General features: G+C 40.0%; 1 protein-coding gene across 4 annotated transcripts in view; it reads left to right on the top strand.

Moving 5' to 3' along the window:
* Nucleotides 1–19,182, top strand: part of LOC140476882 (intermembrane lipid transfer protein VPS13B-like) — a 957,534-nt gene that overhangs the window by 651,995 nt on the left and 286,357 nt on the right. For all 4 annotated transcript variants that reach the window (XM_072569770.1, XM_072569768.1, XM_072569769.1 and 1 more), the window contains exon 30: nt 1,116–1,227. In XM_072569770.1, the coding sequence (XP_072425871.1) occupies nt 1,116–1,227 (112 nt within the window). The remainder of the gene's footprint in view (nt 1–1,115; nt 1,228–19,182) is intronic.

Raw genomic sequence — 19,182 nt, forward strand, 5'->3', positions numbered from 1 at the left:
GCATTTTGGGAGGTTAAGAGGGAAGGGTACTGTAAATGGCTAGACCTTAGGAGCCTTGATATACAGAGGGATCTTGGGGTTCAAGTCCATGGCTCCCTGAAAGTGACAACACAAGTAGATAAAGTGGTAAAGAAAGCCTTCACCTGTCAGGGCATTGAATATAAAATTTGGCAAGTTATGTTGCAACTGTGTAAGATATTGGTCAGGTCATATTTGGAATTCTGTGCACATCTCTGGTGGCCACACTACAGGAAGGATGTGGGCAGGTTTACCAGGATGTAACCTGGACTAGAGTGTAGCAGTTTATAAGCAGAGGTTAGATAAACTTAGGTTGTTTTTGCAAGAGCATCGAAGACTTAAGGGGTGAGCGGATCCAAGTATGGAAAATTATGAGAGACGTCAATAGGGTGAATAATTGAAGTCTCTTTCCCAGGGTGGAAATGTCAAATTCTAAGGGGCAAAGGTTGAGGGTGAGAGGTGAAAAGTTTGAAGGAATGTGCGAAGCAAGTTTTTCACACAGAGGGTAGTAGATACCTGGAATGCGCTGCCAGGGAAGGTGGTACAAGCAGATACAATAACAAAATTTAAGAGGCAATTAGACAGACACATGAAGAGGCAGAGAATAGATGGATACAGAATATGTGCAAACAAATAAGATTAGTTTAGAATGACATCGTAATCGGCACAGATATGGTGTGATGAAGGGTCTGTTCCTGTTCTATGCTCCATGTTCTAATAAGCAGGACAGCTCTATATTTTCAGTAATATGCTCTTCAGCTTACTTTTAATATATGTATTTCCCAAAGTTAAGTATTAATTTTGTGTTATGTGATCAAGTAATGGGATGTCTTAATTGACAGAGCTACTTTATTACTGGATTAGTGGTGCTGGAAGAGCACAGCAGTTCAGGCAGCATCCAACGAGCAGTGAAATCGACGTTTCGGGCAAAAGCCCTTCATCCTGATGAAGTATTTGGTTTTCAGCATCTGCAGTCATTGTTTTTACCAGAGCTACTTTATTGTTTTATATGCAGCATTGAGGTCATTGCTTCTGTATGACTGAGTTGCATTCAAATTTACAATTCTGTTATGTATATTTTCTCATTTGAAATGCAGGAGCTGTACAGATGAAAGAAGATACTTTGGTTCTTAAGGTTGGCTCAGTGTGCATGGCTCCACAGGCTGATAACCCCCTTGGAAGGACTGTTCTGAGAAAGGACATTTACCAGTAAGTAAATCCAACAGGGACCACTGTTTGTAAGTTTCTTTTTGAAGTTTGAACCTTTAAGTATCATTGTATATATACCCTGAATATCGTATTCAAAAAATTGACTTTGGCAGCTTGCCTCATTCACTCAGCCAGAAAGAAATGCAAATTCTGTATCATCCAATATACTGTCTTACCTCAAAATTGCAAACCGTGCAATTATTGCAAAAACAAGTTTTTTTCTTGATTTTAAAGTTAGAATCTTGCCCCACTATAACTTTGTCTTCCTCTCACAGGAAGGATGGTTGGGGGATAATGCAGAGATCTCTTTTAACCTAATGAAGGAGTGGATTCCTTTTCCAACACCCTCACTAGATTTACCAGTTTTTTCTTGCTGTGTTGGTCCAAATGCATACCAGAGCTTTTAACCACTAAAGCTGTTTTGCAGTGATGCTCCAGTCGGATTGCAAGTTTAACTTGTAGCTTATAGTCTTTTCTGTGGTATTTATTTTCTTGGTGATTTATTTTGCCAATTCTCTGCCTTCACCTCCTTTCAGAAGACACTGACTTCACTAACTTTGTTTCAACTGCTTGTTAGATGTAAAATTGGAAGAAATGACACTAATTTCAGAATCTATTCTGCACCTGAAGAATGAGTCAGGCATCTCTGATGCAGTTTAGAGTTAGCAACAATTTATCAGGTCTCCCGTATACATGTGTTGCACCCTCTAAGTTAAACAAATTATTTAGTCCATATCACCATTTGATAATGGGCCTGCTCCACTCAGGAAATTCATTCAGACTTAAAGTTTGAATGTGGCAACCTTCTGACCATGGAGAAAGTGAGCACTGCAGATGCTGGAGATCAGAGTCGAAAAGTATGGCATGGAAAAGCACAGCAGTTCAGGCAGCATCAAGGAGCAGGAGCTGACGTTTTGGGCATAAACCCTTCATCGGGAATGTGGGGAGGGAGGGGGCTGAGAGATAAATAGGAGGGTGTGGGTGGGGTTTGGGAAAGGTAGCTGGAAAAGTGATCGGTAGATGCAGGTAAGGGTTGATGGTGATAGGTTGGAGAGTTGGGTGGAGCAGATAGGTGGGAAGGAAGATGGCCAGGTAAGACACTTCAAGAAGGTGGTGCTGAGTTGGAAGGTTGGATCTAGGATGAGGTGGGGGGGCGGGGGTGGGGAGAGGGGGGGGAGGGGTGATGGGGTGATTAGGAAACTACTGAAGTCAATGCTGATGCCGTATCGTTGGAGAGTTCCAAGGCAGAAGTTGAGGCAATCTTCCTCCAGTCTTCAAGTGGTTTGGACTTGGAGTGGGAGGGTGAGTTGGAGTGGTTGGCCACAGGGCGGTGGCCTTGCCTACTTGGCTAAGCATTCTAAGTTATTGAAGAGACTTTGATAGTAAACCTTAGATGTTTGCGATGAAGATCTCAGTTGCAAAGGATTAGATTAGATTACTTACAGTGTGGAAACAGGCCCTTCGGCCCAACAAGTCCACACCGCCCCACCGAAGCGCAACCCACCCATACCCCTACATCTACCCCTTACCTAACACTACGGGCAATTTAGCATGGCCAATTCACCTGACCTGCATATCTTTGGACTGTGGGAGGAAACCGGAGCACCCGGAGGAAACCCACGCAGACATGGGGAGAACGTACAAACTCCACACAGTCAGTCGCCTGAGGTGGGAATTGAACCCGGGTCTCTGGTGCTGTGAGGCAGCAGTGCTGACCACTGTGCCACCGTGCCGCCCACAAACAATAAGTAGTTATTTAAGTCAACCAATGGAACTCAATGTGACCAAAGGCTTACATTCTTAGGTGATGTAAAAGGATAAATACTGAGGATGTGCATCTTTTATTTTGTTTAAATCATGCTGAAGCTGCAGAGTTTAGAACATGTACTAAAAAATTACTGAAAGCTTGTTTCAGCTTTGTAATGCTTGTCAAAATAAACAAGTGAAACAGTGTAATTTTGCAGAAAAAAACCCGAATTGAGTGATTGCAGAGGTTTCATGGCACAAGCTAACTTCAATGGAAATCCTTTTCAGATTTCTTTTCTTGCACTCAAAGTGAAATTGTAGTTAAGTATGAAAGTATAATTTCATCACAATAATAGTTTCATGGGGTTTACTTCAGAAAGAAAAAAATGACATTTCACTATTTATTCAAAGACAGGTGTAGGACAATTTTTTCTTGAAGCGTATGGGCAGCAAACCTCTTGACTGAAATATTTGCATGAATACATTTTCTGTAAACATTCCCTGCTCTGGCCAATGTTTGCTTTTGTAAGCCATACAGATCATATGTTGGTGGATGAAGGCAAATATTGGACGTAAAAGATGGAAGTTGCTCTGAATTCGACAGAGCCGGCAGCATTACATAAACCCGTTTCCCCCCCTTCCAAAAACTAATTAAGCATGATTCAGTTGGGGAAAAATGAACTGACAGCTTTGAGCTTCAACAAGTGTCTCAAGTATCTAATTATCATGTGGATCAGATGGTACCAATATGCTAGATATGAAGGTTTGCCACAGGTAATATAGTACTGCAGAAGGAATGTTTGCAAAAGCCACTTGAAAGCTTCAGTAAAGTTAAAACTTTTTAAATGTTAAGTGGTAATGGTTTAGCCATGTAGATGCATTTGAAATATTAGACCAATAAATAAACAGTGTTATGTTCCTGTTTCCATACCAAGAAGTAAAGCACAGCAACCACCTCAGTTGAACCTGAACAGAATCAATGGTAATGAAATAAAATCCAATTTAACAGGAAAAGTTTTCCATGTCATTAAAAAGAACTTGTTCTCTGTAGTGTAACGTATCATGGTATAATATTGTTGTATAATATCAAATCCTACTTCATATATAATTGGTTAATCTGAATTTTATACCATCATCTGAACCTCTGGGAACTGTTGAATAGCATTTATTGGACACAGCAGCAGTGAAAGCAATTTATAATGTAGCAATGTGTAATCTCACACTCAAAGTTTCCAAGAATTGGCTTAACAAACCAGTACCTCCCACCATTTGGGTAGCTTAAATAGCATATCTCATGTTCTTTTCAGAATGCAGAGTGATACCTCATTAACTGAATTGGGTCACATACAAACATGGTTAAGTCATTGATGGCGTTTGTTTCCATATCTCACTAGTTGTCATTCAGATGCAACTTTGTGGTTATTTGGGATCACATTCCCTGTCATTCATCCAGCAAAACAAATTGTTAATCTACAGCTCCTGTATGAATAGTGTTTTTATAGCTGTCAATTCACTTGAAGATTTTGGAGAAGGTTTGTAGCTCAGGTTGTCGGTTTAATCGCTGAGCTTGTAGATTTGTTCTCAGACATTTCGTCACCTGCTAGGTAACATCATCATTGAACCTCCAGTGAAGTGTTGGTAACTTGTCCCGCTTGCTATTTATGGGTCTTGGTTTGTTGTGAGGCTGATATTATTTCTGATTCTGAGAGGTTGATGAATGGGGTCCAAATCTATATGTTTGTTAGTGTAGTTCTGGTTTCAGTCCCTAACATTTCTGCTCAGTTGTCAAAACAAAAAAATTGACTTCAATAAAAACTTGCATTTATATACTCCCTTTAACAAAAAAAATCCATGCAAACACACTTCACATGACTGTTATCCATAAAATTATAACAAGTGAGCCACATCAGGAAGAATTAGGACAGGTGAACCAAAACCTTATTTGAAGATGTGTACTAACATGTTGAAAAAGTGGTAGAGAGATTTAGCAATGGATTTAGAATATTGGATCTCGACAGCTAAAAGCACAATCACCAATAAAATTCTAAGAAATGGGAGCAGAATTAGTCGTATGATCCCCAAACTTGCCTTACTGTTCAGTAAGATCATGGTTTAACTTTATTGATTCTTCTTCTCTGCCTTTTCCCATTATCCCTTGCATTTATACTCAAAATCCTATTAACCTCAGACTTAAATATACCTAATGTGTTAAAAAAGAAATTTCTCTCCAAACTTTTTTTTTAGTTTATTCTTCTGTGGAATACGAATCCATTCTTAATTGCATTTGGTAAAAACAAATTACTGTGGGTGCTGGAATCTGAAACCAAAAGAGAAAATGCTGGAAAATCTCAGCAGGTCTGGCAGCATCTGTAAGGAGAGAAAAGAGCTGATGTTTCGAGTCTAACTGACCCTTTTTACTTAATTACATTTGGGTCGGGTGGTCTCTTGGCCTGTTCAGAGGGCAATTGAGTCAACCACATTGCTGTGGATCTGGAGTCATATGTAGGCCAGACCAGGTAAGGATGGCAGTTTCTTCCCTCAAGGCCAGTCCTGAAACCAGGTAGCTTTTTCCAAAAATTGGCAACAGCTCCAAGGTCGCTATTGGACCTTTAATTCCGGATTTTGTGTATTGAATTCAGATTCCGCCCTCTGCCACAGTGGGATTCAAAAGTCAGTCCCCAGAACAATACATACTTGCTCTCTGCATTAATACAGTGATAATAGCACGTGGCCATTGCCAATCCCTGTGAAGGAGGTGATAATATGAGGAGAGAAAATGAGTAGCACAGATGTATTTAAAAGACTGCACAGTTGAACAACTTTCTGCAGCTTGTGATTCATTCTATCCATTTGAGTGGGCCGAGAGATGAAATGGATGCACTTTTTTCTATGACTGTTTACAGGGGTCTATCATAATTTAGGATTGTTCTGCTGTTGGATTTGTTTGGTCAAATCAGCAATTAAAAGAGAAACATTGTATATGCTATGCTTCCTACCCTCATCAAAGCAAATTCTTATTTGTTTAACAATTTAATCAAATCTTGCCTTCAAGCAATTGAATAATAATTTGAAATGCTAAATGGGGAAATACATCAGCAACAAGCTGATATATATGTAGAGTACCTATGGAGCTGACTGTTATAAAAATCCATCTGCTTCATTAATGTTATTCAGAAAAAGGAATTTATCATTTTTGTCTCATTTACTCTACACCAGTTTTGAATGCCAGCCCCATATTAACATGGTTCATATTTATATAAAAACAGGCAATTCTAGAAACACTCAGCAGGTCATGTCGCAGACGTGGAGAGACAGAGTTAGTGGGCAGGAGTTGAGTGTTTTTACATAAGAAGGGAGTTCTGCATTTCTGAGAGGGGATTTGGATTAGGGGTCCTTCAGAAATGCAGAATGTACTTCTATTCTGAAAGTTCTCTTGTAGTGTCAGCTAGTTTGACAGCTGCTGTAATGTTAGGATGCTGGGAGAGGAGGGTGCCAGCTGGATAGAGGGTAGGGTGCCAGGTAAATAAGGTGCCAACTAGATAGGATGCCAGTTGGGTAATACCAAGTGAAAAGGGCAATGATGCCAAATAGGTAGGGTGCAGAATGGCAAGGGGCCAGTTTAGTGTCGGTTGGGAGGTGAGTGGGAGAAATCAGGTCCAGGGGTGGGTGGGTGAGAAGTGTCGTGTGTCGGTGTGCAGCACTGGAATGAGGGGGAGGTGGTTCAGGTGCAGAGCTGCGAAATGAGGAAGTGCATCCAGTGGCAGATGAAGGGCACACCGTGACCAGCAATGGGGGAAAAAGGTCGGAGACTGAGCAGGGGATGGGGCAGGGGTGGCTGTGTGCGGAGCATGTGTAGATGGTATTGGGCCAGTGTCTGGGGGGGCTGTAGTTACAGATGTATTCTATTCCCCAAAACTCATTTGGAGTTACTGCCATCAATCTAATCCTCAGGAAGAGATTCTGTTTACTTTCTAACCTGACTACTGACTCACCGCCTATCTCTCCTCTCCAAAGACTTCAGTGAGTTGCTGCTAAATTATTGCAGATTTTTGTCTACACCAACTGTTCAAGTTGTGATCAACCTTTTCTAACTTTTCTTGAGTAAAATCCTGAGTAAAACTGTTTGAACTTGATGACCTTGTATCTAAAATTTAATGTGATTCCATGTTCAGATCTTTTTGTGTTTGTGAGCTTGTGCTGCATCTATGGTAATATTTTGGAAACGTCCAGTGTAGAAATTACTTTTAAATTCATTTTATGAGTTACATATGAGACTTTTACACTGGCCCAAAAAATTATCAATCATATTAGTTTTGGATCTAAAAAAGTATCATGCTAAGATGTGGATTACCCAGTGGGTGGCTGAGTTGGTTATACACAGTTTATACAGAGTTAGATATATGTTTTGATTGCCTGTAATAGTGTGGATTGATTTCCCTTTCAACGTAGAATCCCAGAGTAACTTGCCAGGATATTAAGAAAGGAGTAAGTGAGGACTGCAAATGCTGGAGACCAGAGTTGAGTGTGCGCTGCTGGAAAAGCCCAGCAGGTCAGGCAGCATCCGCGGAGCAGGAGAATTGACATTTCGAGCAGAAGGCTATATCAGGAATGTGGCTTGTGAGCTAAAGGGGTGGAGAGATAAGTGGGATTTGGGGATAGTGGGGGTGGGGGTTGCTGGGGCGAAGGTAGCTGGGAATGCGATAGGTTGATGGAGGTGGGGGTAAAGGTGATTGGGCAGAGAGGAGGGTGGAGCAAATAGGTGGGAAGGAAGATGGACAGATCATGAGGGCGGTCCCAAGTTAGAAAGTTGTATCTGGGATAAGGTGGAGGGAGGGGAAATGAGGAAACTGGTGAAATCCACATTGATCCCATGTGGTTGGAGGGTCCCAAGGCGGAAGGTGAGGCATTCTTCTTGAGAAAGTGCAAGCCAATTGAAAGAAAGAAATTCTGCACTTTTCAGAATGACAGGATATCTCATAAGTGCCTTATAATCAATGAAATAACTTTGAAGTATCCTGACTGTTGTAATGCTAATTTGTGTCCAGCAAGCGTCCATAATCCTATGATAACCAGATCAATTACTTTTGTAATGCTGATTGAGGAATCAACATTGGCCAAGATATTGGGCACACATCCCATACTGCTCTTTCAAATAGCTCCATGAGATCAATATCAAGCTGAGAGAGTAAACAGGGCCTCAACCTAACATCTAATTCAAAAGAGATCATACCCAGCAGTGTGGTACTCCCTCAGTACTGAAGAATCAGTTTTGTCTTTTATTTTTGTTTTCATGCTCAATTCCTCTAGTGGTACTTGAAACTACACCTTCAGACTCATCTGAATATTACCAACTGAGCCATATCTGATATGGTGAATTTGATACCTCATTTGAAGAATTTACATAGACATGGCAGACCAAATGTACTACATTGCTATGTAAAGATACAAAAGATAAAAGATCAATAATTATTAATGTAACAATTACAGCAAATTGCGTATAGTGCTTGCTAACTACTTTGCTATTGGTCTGGAGATGCATATAAGTCAGACCAAATAAGTATGGTAGATTTCCTACTTTAAAGGATACTAGTGAGCCAGAATACTCCAGCATGACCAAAAGCGATGGGTGGATTTGACATGGTTAACACGACAACCACAAAAATGAAAAAAAAAATGCTGTGCAGTAAATGATAATAAGAAATCACTTGTACAGAATGTTAGAAGTAAATATGTTTACACACATAAATTTTGGCATTTTATTCCAAATTATATGTCTTTAAAAAATATAACCATTTTGAAAAGTGATATTCAGAAGTTTGATGTGGTGTCCAAAAAGATCTGGTGTTTTTATTTTTAACAAGATTTGTTTGATATTTTAAAAGTTTCACGTTAACAATCCAGTCCAATTTAACTTTTAAATTGGTATGGAGCATATCATTAAGTATTTGCAAATTACGAAGAGGCCCCTTACACCTGAAAATACAGATGTCAAGTTTAAAGTGTAATTAATTTGATCCATTAATAGATGACACGAGTGGAGAAAGCTACAGCAGATAGATTTTAATGCATCTAAATATTCCATTTTGGGACATAAAAGATTTTTTTTTTCAGATGGTGAAAGGGTGAAATTTAGAAATCTAGGTGTTCTTTTCACTAAGAATTAGTGGTCAGATACATAAAAAAATCATAAAAGCTGATGGAATGTCAGTCTTTATATTTAAAGGGTTAGATTTGAAAAGGGCAGGTGTTTTACTACGGTTCTGCAAAGCTTTGGTTAGACAACATCTGGACTTGTATATGGTTCTGGAAGTGCAGTACAGATTTACCAGGAAGTTATTTGGAGTGCCACAATGATTAAATTATATGGAGATGACCTAAAGTGAAGAGGTGCTTTAATGCCATTTTTAGGATTTTGCATGGAAAATAAAGTGGAGACTTTTCTAAAATTGATTTAAGCGATTTAAAAACATTCCTGATGAAGGGCTTTTGCCCGAAACGTCAACTCTCCTGCTCCTCGGATGCTGCCTGACCTGCTGTGCTTTTCCAGACCATAATATCGACTCTAATCTCCAGCACCTGCAGTCCTCACTTTCACCATTTAGGAACATTCAGCCTATCAAGACTGTTCAACCCCACCATTGAACTAATTAGATCTTCTGCTATTTATACACAGTGTCCATTGGTAGCTTTAATATGTTGAAAGTACCAATTTTTGACTTGAATATACTCAATGTGCGAGTTTTCACAGTCCTCAGGGGTAGAGAATTGCAAAAATTCACCACATTCCGAAATTTATCCTCTTCTGAGCACTCAATAGCTTACTTCTTATTCTGAAACAATGCCTACAGGGATCGTAACCTGAAAATCAGAACCAGAAATGACAGAAGTGTGGTTCTCTCTCCTTTAACAGCCTTTAGATATTAGCTCAAGTAATAATGTTAAATCAGATAGATAAATAAGATATTTGTACTGAATGGTGATATTAAGGAATATAAATTGAGTTGGAATATGCATCAACCATGATCTCATTGGATGACAATGCAGGTTCAAGAGGCTGATGGCCTACAGCTCTCGAAATGGTAAGAAAGCTTATGACGATAGGTAAAGCCACCATAATCTTACTAGAGTATAGGACTCTCTTATTAGAGACAGAGATGATTGTAGTGGTTTAACCTGACAGTTACCACATCTTACGTGAGGGGAAAAGTTGTGAAGCGGTATCATTCATGGTAACCTCACCCATTTGGGAATTGAATCCAGTCTGTTGGCATTTCTCTGCATTGTAAAGCAGCCATCCAGCCAACTGAGCTGAAGCTTATGAATAATGCTGTGCCAAATCTAAAAGTTAAAAGTCAGAAGTCAGACGACACCAGGTTATAGTCCAACAGGTTTATTTGAAATCAAAAGCTTTTGGAGCCTTGCTCCAAAAAGTGACATAAGAGAGGAGTACACAAGCACAGAGTTATAGTTCTGCACCTGTCTGCTTCTTGTTCACTTCATTTGACAAAGGAGCAAAAACTTGTTTTCAAATAAATTTGTTTGACAATAGCCTGTTAGACCTGGTGTCGTCTGCCTTCTGACCTTGTCAACCCCAGTCCAACACCAGCAACTCCACATCAAATTTAAAAATGCTAACTTCGGTCGAAAGGATTAAAACTTTTGAGATCATTAGCAATAATTACATTGTAAACAAATAAAGTTGCATGTCCAAACCCAGCACTTCATTTTACATATTCAGCTGAAAAATACATGTTGATTGAACTTTTGTCCTAGAAAAATTCTCCTGGAAATAACAAAGATGTGACATTTGATTTATGGTCTTGTTAATTCATTCTTTTGGCTTCTGAATAGAGATGCATCTGTTACTTCAAAGCTGACCTCCTTAAATGTATTTTAAATGAGTTAAAGATGGCCAAATATTCAGAACCAATTCATGCCTGTCCCCGCCCCCAAGAATGGAAATATTTAAAATTATTTAATTTGGGGTAAGTTTCTATTATTTACTGTTCCACTTTCAGATTGATGTTATTGTTGCACAATACTATAACAGGTATACTGAGGTTAATTTTGTTTTAATTGAAATACGTGTTACATTGCTGGGACTCTTCAGAGAAACTGAATGTGGTAGTGTAATTTTTCCTTAAAACACATGTCTCCACCTTCCGCTACTTGAAGTCTACCTCTTCTGCCAAGTGTTGGGTCCTGAATTCTACTTCCTTGACTTGGTGAAAATTCCCTGATTATTCTCCTGTGAAGTTCTTTGGGATGCTTTACTATGACAAACATGCAATGTAAATATCAGTAAGTAAGGCAAAAGTTAGCCTGATCTCTTACCGTGCAACTGGTGGGAGTATCCAATTTTGGATCTTGGCATAGAACATGATTGACACTGGGCGATCCTTTGTTCAATATTAAGGGAGCCAGGGCATGACATCTGAGGGTGACCAGTACAATAGGGCTGTAGCCCAGAGAAGAAATTTATTTTCCCACGGTGATGTGAAATGACATTTCTTCATAAACCTTGGTAAACCCAATATTGCACCTGTAAGCCATTCTGAGTTACAGGACTTCAAAGTCAGCTGCAATGCCAGCACCCCTTGTAGTTGAGGTAGGAACATTGATTTGCAATGTGAAACCAAAGGGAAATATTGCACTTTTCACAATCATAAAGCAGCTCCCATCCAATGAAGAGTTTCTCTTCAAAAGTTTTGTGTTAGGATGTGAACTAATTATTCCAGAAGAAATCTGCATTTGTTGCTGCTTTCTTCCTCATTTGATTTGGAATTGTTTAACAGTGGCTGCACTCCTCCTGTGTTAGCTGTTTTTAAGTCTGAGACCATTTCCATTTAATGTATTATTCTTTCTACATTTTGAGTAACAAAATGAGAGCTGGAATGAATGCTAAAGTAAGTCTCCTCTGATATGTTTGAATCCGCAGATGTGCGTGATTTCTAGCAAGAGTAACTTAACAAGTTTTTTTTACTGCATTTTTCCTCTCATTTTCACAGCAGTTAAACAATCAACAGGGCTGTCTCCTGGATTTTACTGTAAATCTGTGCTTCCCACCCAATAGCTTTAGAGAGAGTCCCATACACAATAAAATACTAAAAGATCTTTCTTGACATTGCTCAGGACATATGCTTTTTAATAAGGACAAGAATGTATCATTTTGCTGGTAAAAAAAGAGTTCTGTATTCCTTTAAGGCCACAATGCTTGATTAATAAGCCAGAATTGGCTGAACTTATTCACCGTTTGGTTAGTGAGGTAATGTTGCTGAATTGAAAGCGCTCATAAATATAAAACTGTTGGCCAGAGGCACCCAGAATGGGAAGTGTCTGCCATTCTCTTTTTTAAAATGTAATTGCTAAGGTCACTCAAAGGGCACAGCATTCAGGCTCTTGTATCTGTATTTTTAAAAAACAAATATTCGTGGATCCCCTGATCAGTGGTTGCAGTGGTCATAACAAGTTATTTTAGGACAATAATGATGCTAATGTTACACAATGTCTACCTAGTGATGTGAGTTAATTTTTTACGGTAACTACACAAGATATAAAACTTTAATTGTACTTTGCAAATTAAATTCCATGAGCAATTCTTTGTAAACTGTTAAGTGGGAGGTCTCGGTTATAGTCATGCTTATTTAACTTGGTGTTTAGCTTTAATTCATTCCATTTTTAAAAAGCTCCGGGAACACAGGAAAGATGGTGTACACATTTAATTGATCCAGGCTGGGTCCCAGGTATTTGGCAACACTGATTTCAGAGACCCCTGCCGGCAAGTTTACAGGAGGGAGAATCTTGTAAAATTTTGCAGAAAATTCTGCTGCACACTCTGACCTAGCTGCAGTGTGATTGGTCTGTGTGAAACTTTAGGTATCCCCAATAAAATGCTTTCAGTAGCTAAATAGTTGTCCTGCAATTTTTAGGCCAGTGGGAGGAGTTCAGAGATAGAAGGGAAGCCCAGCAATGTGGACTGCATGCACCTCAGGTGTGAATGGGCACCTTCCTCACAGATCCCCTGTCCCAAATGGGCAAACCCCCACCCCACTCATCACCTCTTCATAGCCCTAGTGTCACATCTTCCCTTAGCTTTTGTCACCTGCTTCACCCTGACACTTGAATATGCACTCCACTCCAGGCTCTCCTCTTGCAGCCCTACCAAGAGAGCCTTGGGCTCCTGGCAGTTTGGGGTAGGCAGTATAGTCTTGTCCCTCCCTTTGGCGCTTCTAGGTCTAGAAAGCTACCAGGCAAGCAAGTCTCTGGCAGTTCTGTAAGGTGGGGCTTCCTTCGCAGTGAAAGGGGCTAGATAAACCGTCAGCTGGTCAATGTTCCTCAGACCAGGGCAACTGGGGCAGGGAGGTGCAGTACCACTGGCATTTTAGAAGACAGGATAGGAAACCTTGCCGCCTGAAAGATTCTGCCTCCAGGACTTGGCAGCTGAGTCAAGATTGCTAGCGCTATTGGCGATGGGAGAATGTTTTGTTTTGGCCTAAATGGATGTGCTTAGTTCTGTGGCTTAGCAGTTCTGCGAAGTTTGTAGAAGTTCAGAGTTGGCAGTGAAATAGATTCATAGAATCCCTGCAGTGGGGAAGCAGGCCATTCAAACTATCGAGTCCATACCGACCATTCTTTTCAGACACACTGTCCCTGTAAGCCTGCATTTCTCATGGCTAACCCATCTGGCCTGTACGTCCCTGGTCACTATGGGAAATATAGCATAGCAAATCCACCTAACCTGCATTTCTTTGGACTGTCGGAGGAAATTGGAGCACCTGGAGGAAACCCACACAGACAAGGGGAGAATGTGCAAATTCCACACAGACAGACACCTGAGGGTGAAATTGAATCTGGGTCCCTGACGCTGCGAGTCAGCACTGCTAATCACTGAGCCACAATGCCACCCACTGTAGAGTTTCACTTAACTGGCAAACGTCCTGGCATCTATTAGTAGTGGAAAGAGTGAGGAAAGCAGAATATGGTCAAGCCATGTGAGAAAACTGACGTCATTGATTCGCAAGATAGTTTCCTGTGATGAAAGTTTGTGGTATGTTATCTTTTGGAAATGAGATTTTAACTTAGAGGCACACTGGGTTTTGGTTTTCAGTGCCGTGATGTTCTGATTTTTTTTAAGGCAACTCAGAAAATCATTTAGAACAGTGAGCTAAAGACAACCTTCCCCAGAAATCATGAGACTTAAGTTAACTGATTCAAATAACAGTCTAGCAAGATGATTGCTTATTGTTGGTGAGAGTTTTTGTGGCCCGCAGAGAGGATAAATAGCAAGATGCCACAATCAGGATGAGTTCAGAAGAAGAAATCCATTCCTGAAGGAGGGTAACTTTTAGTTTGAAGAAGTTGTCAAGCCGTCAGGGCTAGAAAATGTCCATGCTGCTTCCCTTTAATTTTAGTGAGGGCAAGTTAATGAATTAGCATGCCTGTCTCTGGAAAAGGCAGAGAGTATTACCATTATCATGTACAGAGAGTAATCAAAAGGAAATCCTTGCAGTGTGTCAGTTCAGGAAGAAATTTCAAAAGTGAAGATTAAAAATTATACTTTACTGGGGTTGAATGTCTGTAAGGAATATTGCTGAGAAAAAGTGTTGCATTTTCTTCTGAAGTTCTGAAGAAGGGTCTGGGTTCTGAAGAAGGATCACAGGACCTGAAACATTAATTCTGCTTTCTTTCCACAGCTGCTGTCAGGCATGCTGAGTTTCTCCAACGACCTCGGTTTTTTTTTGATTTCCAGCATCCACAAATTTTTGCTGTTTTTTGTTGAGTCATCTTAGTTTTGTGATAAGGTCTTGCCAAACTGTCATTTATATGGCTTTTTATTTTGTGTAATATAGTTATTTTTGTTCAGCAGCCCTTGTTTGAATATGTTCAATGATTGACAGGTGCTCAGATTACAAAATTAAGCTTTTTGGCCTATTAAGCTAAGTTGAACTCTGGAATCTAAGGTAATAAAAGCCAAAAGGACCCTGGATGTTGTAAATCAAAGACAAAAACAGAAATTGCTCGAAAAGAAGCATTTGTGGAGAGAAATCAGAATTAACATTTTAGGTGATCCTTACTCAGAATTGACTGGCCTGGAATCTGACTTTTCCAATGTTACCACCATCTGAGATTAGATTAGATTCCCTACAGTGTGGAAACAGGCCCTTTGGCCCACCATGTTCACACTGACCCTCCGAAGAGTAACCCACCCAGACCCAATTCCCTCTGACTACTGCACCTAGCGCGATGGGCAATTTAGCATGACCAATTCACCTGACCCGCACATCTTTGGACTGTGGGAGGAAACCCACAGCATCTGGAGGAAATCTATGCAGACACGGAGACGATGTGCAAACTCCACACAGTCACCCAAAGCTGGAATCGAACCTGGGACCCTGGTGCTGTGAGGCTGTAGTGCTAACCACTGAGCCACTGTGCCGCCCCGATCATAATCCTTTATCCTTGGTAAGATTTTCCTCCATAGTCTTCCACTAGGGACTTTTCCCAAGAACTGCATATTTAGCACCATCAGTCATCTCAACAATTGAAGAAATGCAGCAGATTTTCCTTAAATTAATTCTTAGAGATGATGTGGAGGTGTCAATGTTGGATTGTGGTGGACTAAGTTAAAAAGCACACAACACCAGGTTATAGTCCAACAGGTTTATTTAGAAATACAAGCTTTCAGTGTGCTGCTCCTTCATCAGATAGCTAGTGAGGCAGGATGATGGGACACAGAATTTATAGTAAAAGATCAAAGTGTCATCTGCAGAATCCTGATTTCTGTGTCGATATGCATGATCTTAGAGATCTTCTCCATTTTGAGCTGGCAGTTGGTGTCTTTTGTAAGGCTGTCCCAGTTTTGCTTGTTATTGCAAACAAAAGTTAGGAACATGAACATGTTGGATGTGAGTATTTGAAGGTGTTGGTTGTTAACCCTTCTTATTTGTGTTTGATTTACTATTCAGAGCTTAGAGTTTAACAATTCTAAGTTTATCACAGCATGTCAATCTATGGGGCTTTCTTTACTTACAGAGTCATAGAGTTGTGCAGTATGGAAACAGATCCTTCAGTCCAACTTGTCCATGCTGACCAGATATCCTTAATTAATCAAGTCCTATTTGCCAGCATTTGGACCATATCCTGGATGTACCTATCCAAATGTCTTTTCAATGAAATTGTACCAGCCTCCACCACTTCCTCTGGCAGCTCATTCCATACACGCACTACCTGAAAACGTTGCCCCTTAGGTCCCTCTTAAATCTTTCCCCTCTCACCTTAAACCCAAGCCCTCTAGTTTTGAACCCCACCCCCATCCTAGGGAAAAGATCTCATCTGTTCACTCTATCCATTCCCCCCCATGATTTTTTAAACCTCTGTGAGATTACCGCTTAGCTTTGATGCTGCAAGGAAAATATCACCAGCCTATTCAGCCTCTCCCTATAGATCCAGCACACCAACACTGGCAACATTCTTTTAAATCTTTTCTGAGCCCTTTCACGTTTCATAACATCCTTCCTATAGCAGGGAGACTGGAATTGCACACAGTACAGTTGCAACATGACCTCCCAACTCTTGTACTCAGTACACTGACTAATGAAGACAAGCATACCAAACGCCTTCTTCACTAATCTATCTACCTGTAACTCAAGGAACCTGCATTCCAAGCTATTGTTGTTCAGCAGCATTCCCCGGAACCTTACCATTATGTGTCTTAGTCCTACCCTGATTTGCCCTTCCAAAACGTAGCACCTCACATTTATCTAAATTAAACTCCATTTGCCCCACCTCGGCCATTGGCCCATCTGATCAAGTTCCATTTGTACTCTGAAGTAACCTTCGCTGTTCACTGCATCTCCAATCTTAGTGTCACCTGCAAACTTACTAATCATACTTCCCATGTTCACATGCAAATCATTTAAAGAAATGATGCAAAGCAATGGATCCAACAAGATCCTTGTAGCAGACTGCTGGTCATAGGCCTCCAGTCTAAAAGGCAACCCTCCACCACCACCTATCTTCTACCTTTGAGCCACTTCTGTATCTAAATAGCTAGTTCTCCCTTTATTCCATGTGATCTAATCTTCCTAACCAGTCTACCATGAGGAACTTAGGGGACATCAGAAACTGGGAGATACTAATGTCTCCTTCTGTAAAGCCATGCCGACTCTCTCCTAACCTGCCACTGTTTTCCAACTGCTCTGCTATGATGGACTCGAACATTTTTCCCACTATTGATGTCAGGCTGACTGGTCTATAATTCATTATTTTCTGTTTGCATTCGTTTTAAATAGTGGGGTCACATAGTTACTCTCCAATCCTTAGGAACTTCCAGAGTCTGTGGAATCTTGAAAGCTGACCAGCAATGAATCCACTATTTCTAGAGAAACTTCCTTAAGTGTTGTGGAATGTGGATTTTTAGGCTCAGGAGATTTATCAGCCTTTAATTCCATCAGCTTCCCACCACCGTTTCCCTACCAGTACTGATGTCATTCACTTTATCCCTCTTTCCAGACCCTATGTTCTCCAGAATGATTGGGACATCATCGTGTCTTTTGTGAAGACAGAACCAAAATATGCATTTATTTGGTCTTCCAGCTCTTTGTTTTCCACTATGGAACAGTGATGAAAGTTCCAGTTCAGGTCTCAAAGCACCTAGGATGACTTGGAAGTTGCTTGATGATTTTGTATATTCTACCTTACGTTATTTTAGACGTAGCTTCCAAAGGAATGATGGTCTTGGTAACTTCATAAGTTACTTCAAGATGGGGAAACATACATTGAGTAGTTGGCTACTGATAGACTCAGATATCATTGAATTGCATAACGTTACATTTCTCTGTACTAAATTTCAGTTTCAGGTATTAGCCCATTTGATAAAAATGAAAATTTCACTCTGTGTTCTTCAATTGACTGAAATAGTAACTAATCACTCAGTCATTTCATTGAAATGTATGTGAATTTTTACTCATTGAAATCCAATCAGCAACTTGTGCACTTTCTTGGAAAGTTGTTGGCAAAGCGTTGAAACTTCAGTTAGCATCATCTGTGGAGCTGTTGTATTTAACAAAGAATGTTACAGTGAGGATAATATTACCTAATCATATTGCTCACATTTGTAGCAGACTCTTGAAACTGACCAATATTGTTGACAATAAATATTGCCAGAAACAGCTTCACAGAATATGTACTGGAATTGGGTTTTTCGAACAGGATTTATTTTGTACCATATTGTACTATGTTTATTAAGATTGTAGGAATTACAGCCCAAAGGCTGTTACTTTTTCAAGTATTTAGCTCGCTCCTGTTTAAGTTTGTTTTCAGTCTCTGACGAGTAGCCATTTTGATTGAAAACACTTGTCCTTTTCTCACCCATTTGTTCTCCATGTCCGTCATTTCCAATTGATGATTAGGTCCCTCTCTGCCTTTAAGAGCTTTATTTGAACCCATCTCTTCAACCAAGTCTTTGGTCACACCATTAAAGTATCCTTTTTTGACGAGGCTTTTGTTTTGATTTGACAAAATCATCATGAGACATTTCTCTATACAGGCAGGTTGTTGTCAGCTTGTAACCTGTAGCTAGTTTTCTAGTATTCTGACCTTGGCTTCTGAAGAGTGTGGCTTCATCTCCCAGTGGGGAGACTTGAGCACAAACAGTTTAGCTGACTGTTCTTTACTGAGCAAATGTTACATTATTAGAGGTGCAATCAGCTTCATGAAAAATGATATCATCACACCATCTGCTTTCTCAGGTGCTGGTAAAAGATTAATAGGGGCACTACTTCAAACAACTGAAGAGTATTATCCCCATGTTCTGGTTAGTATTTTACCTGGTAAACAAACTTCACCAAAACACGTCATCTGGTCATTATCGCGTTGCTGTTTGTGGAAATTTGCTGTGTGTAAATTGGCTGCTGCTCTTCCTGTAATGCGGCAGTGAATATACTTCAAAATTCATTGGCTGTAAAGCATTTGGTTGTGGTTGTGAAAGGTGCTATATAGATGCATGCCTTTTCAATTATTGAATCATTTCAATTATTCAATTACACTTAAAAATAAAGTCATACCATTTATATTTGAGCCAGTTTGTATGATACGTCATTAAGGATGACTGAAGTGCAGCATGAAAGCGACTTCATTTTCTATATTTTGTATGTAAACAAATAAAACTTCTGGCATTTATGGAAGCTGAGGCTTGAGTGAAGAAGAAAA

Source organism: Chiloscyllium punctatum, chromosome 5 (assembly GCF_047496795.1).
Source record: "Chiloscyllium punctatum isolate Juve2018m chromosome 5, sChiPun1.3, whole genome shotgun sequence".
NCBI classification, from domain to species: domain Eukaryota; kingdom Metazoa; phylum Chordata; class Chondrichthyes; order Orectolobiformes; family Hemiscylliidae; genus Chiloscyllium; species Chiloscyllium punctatum.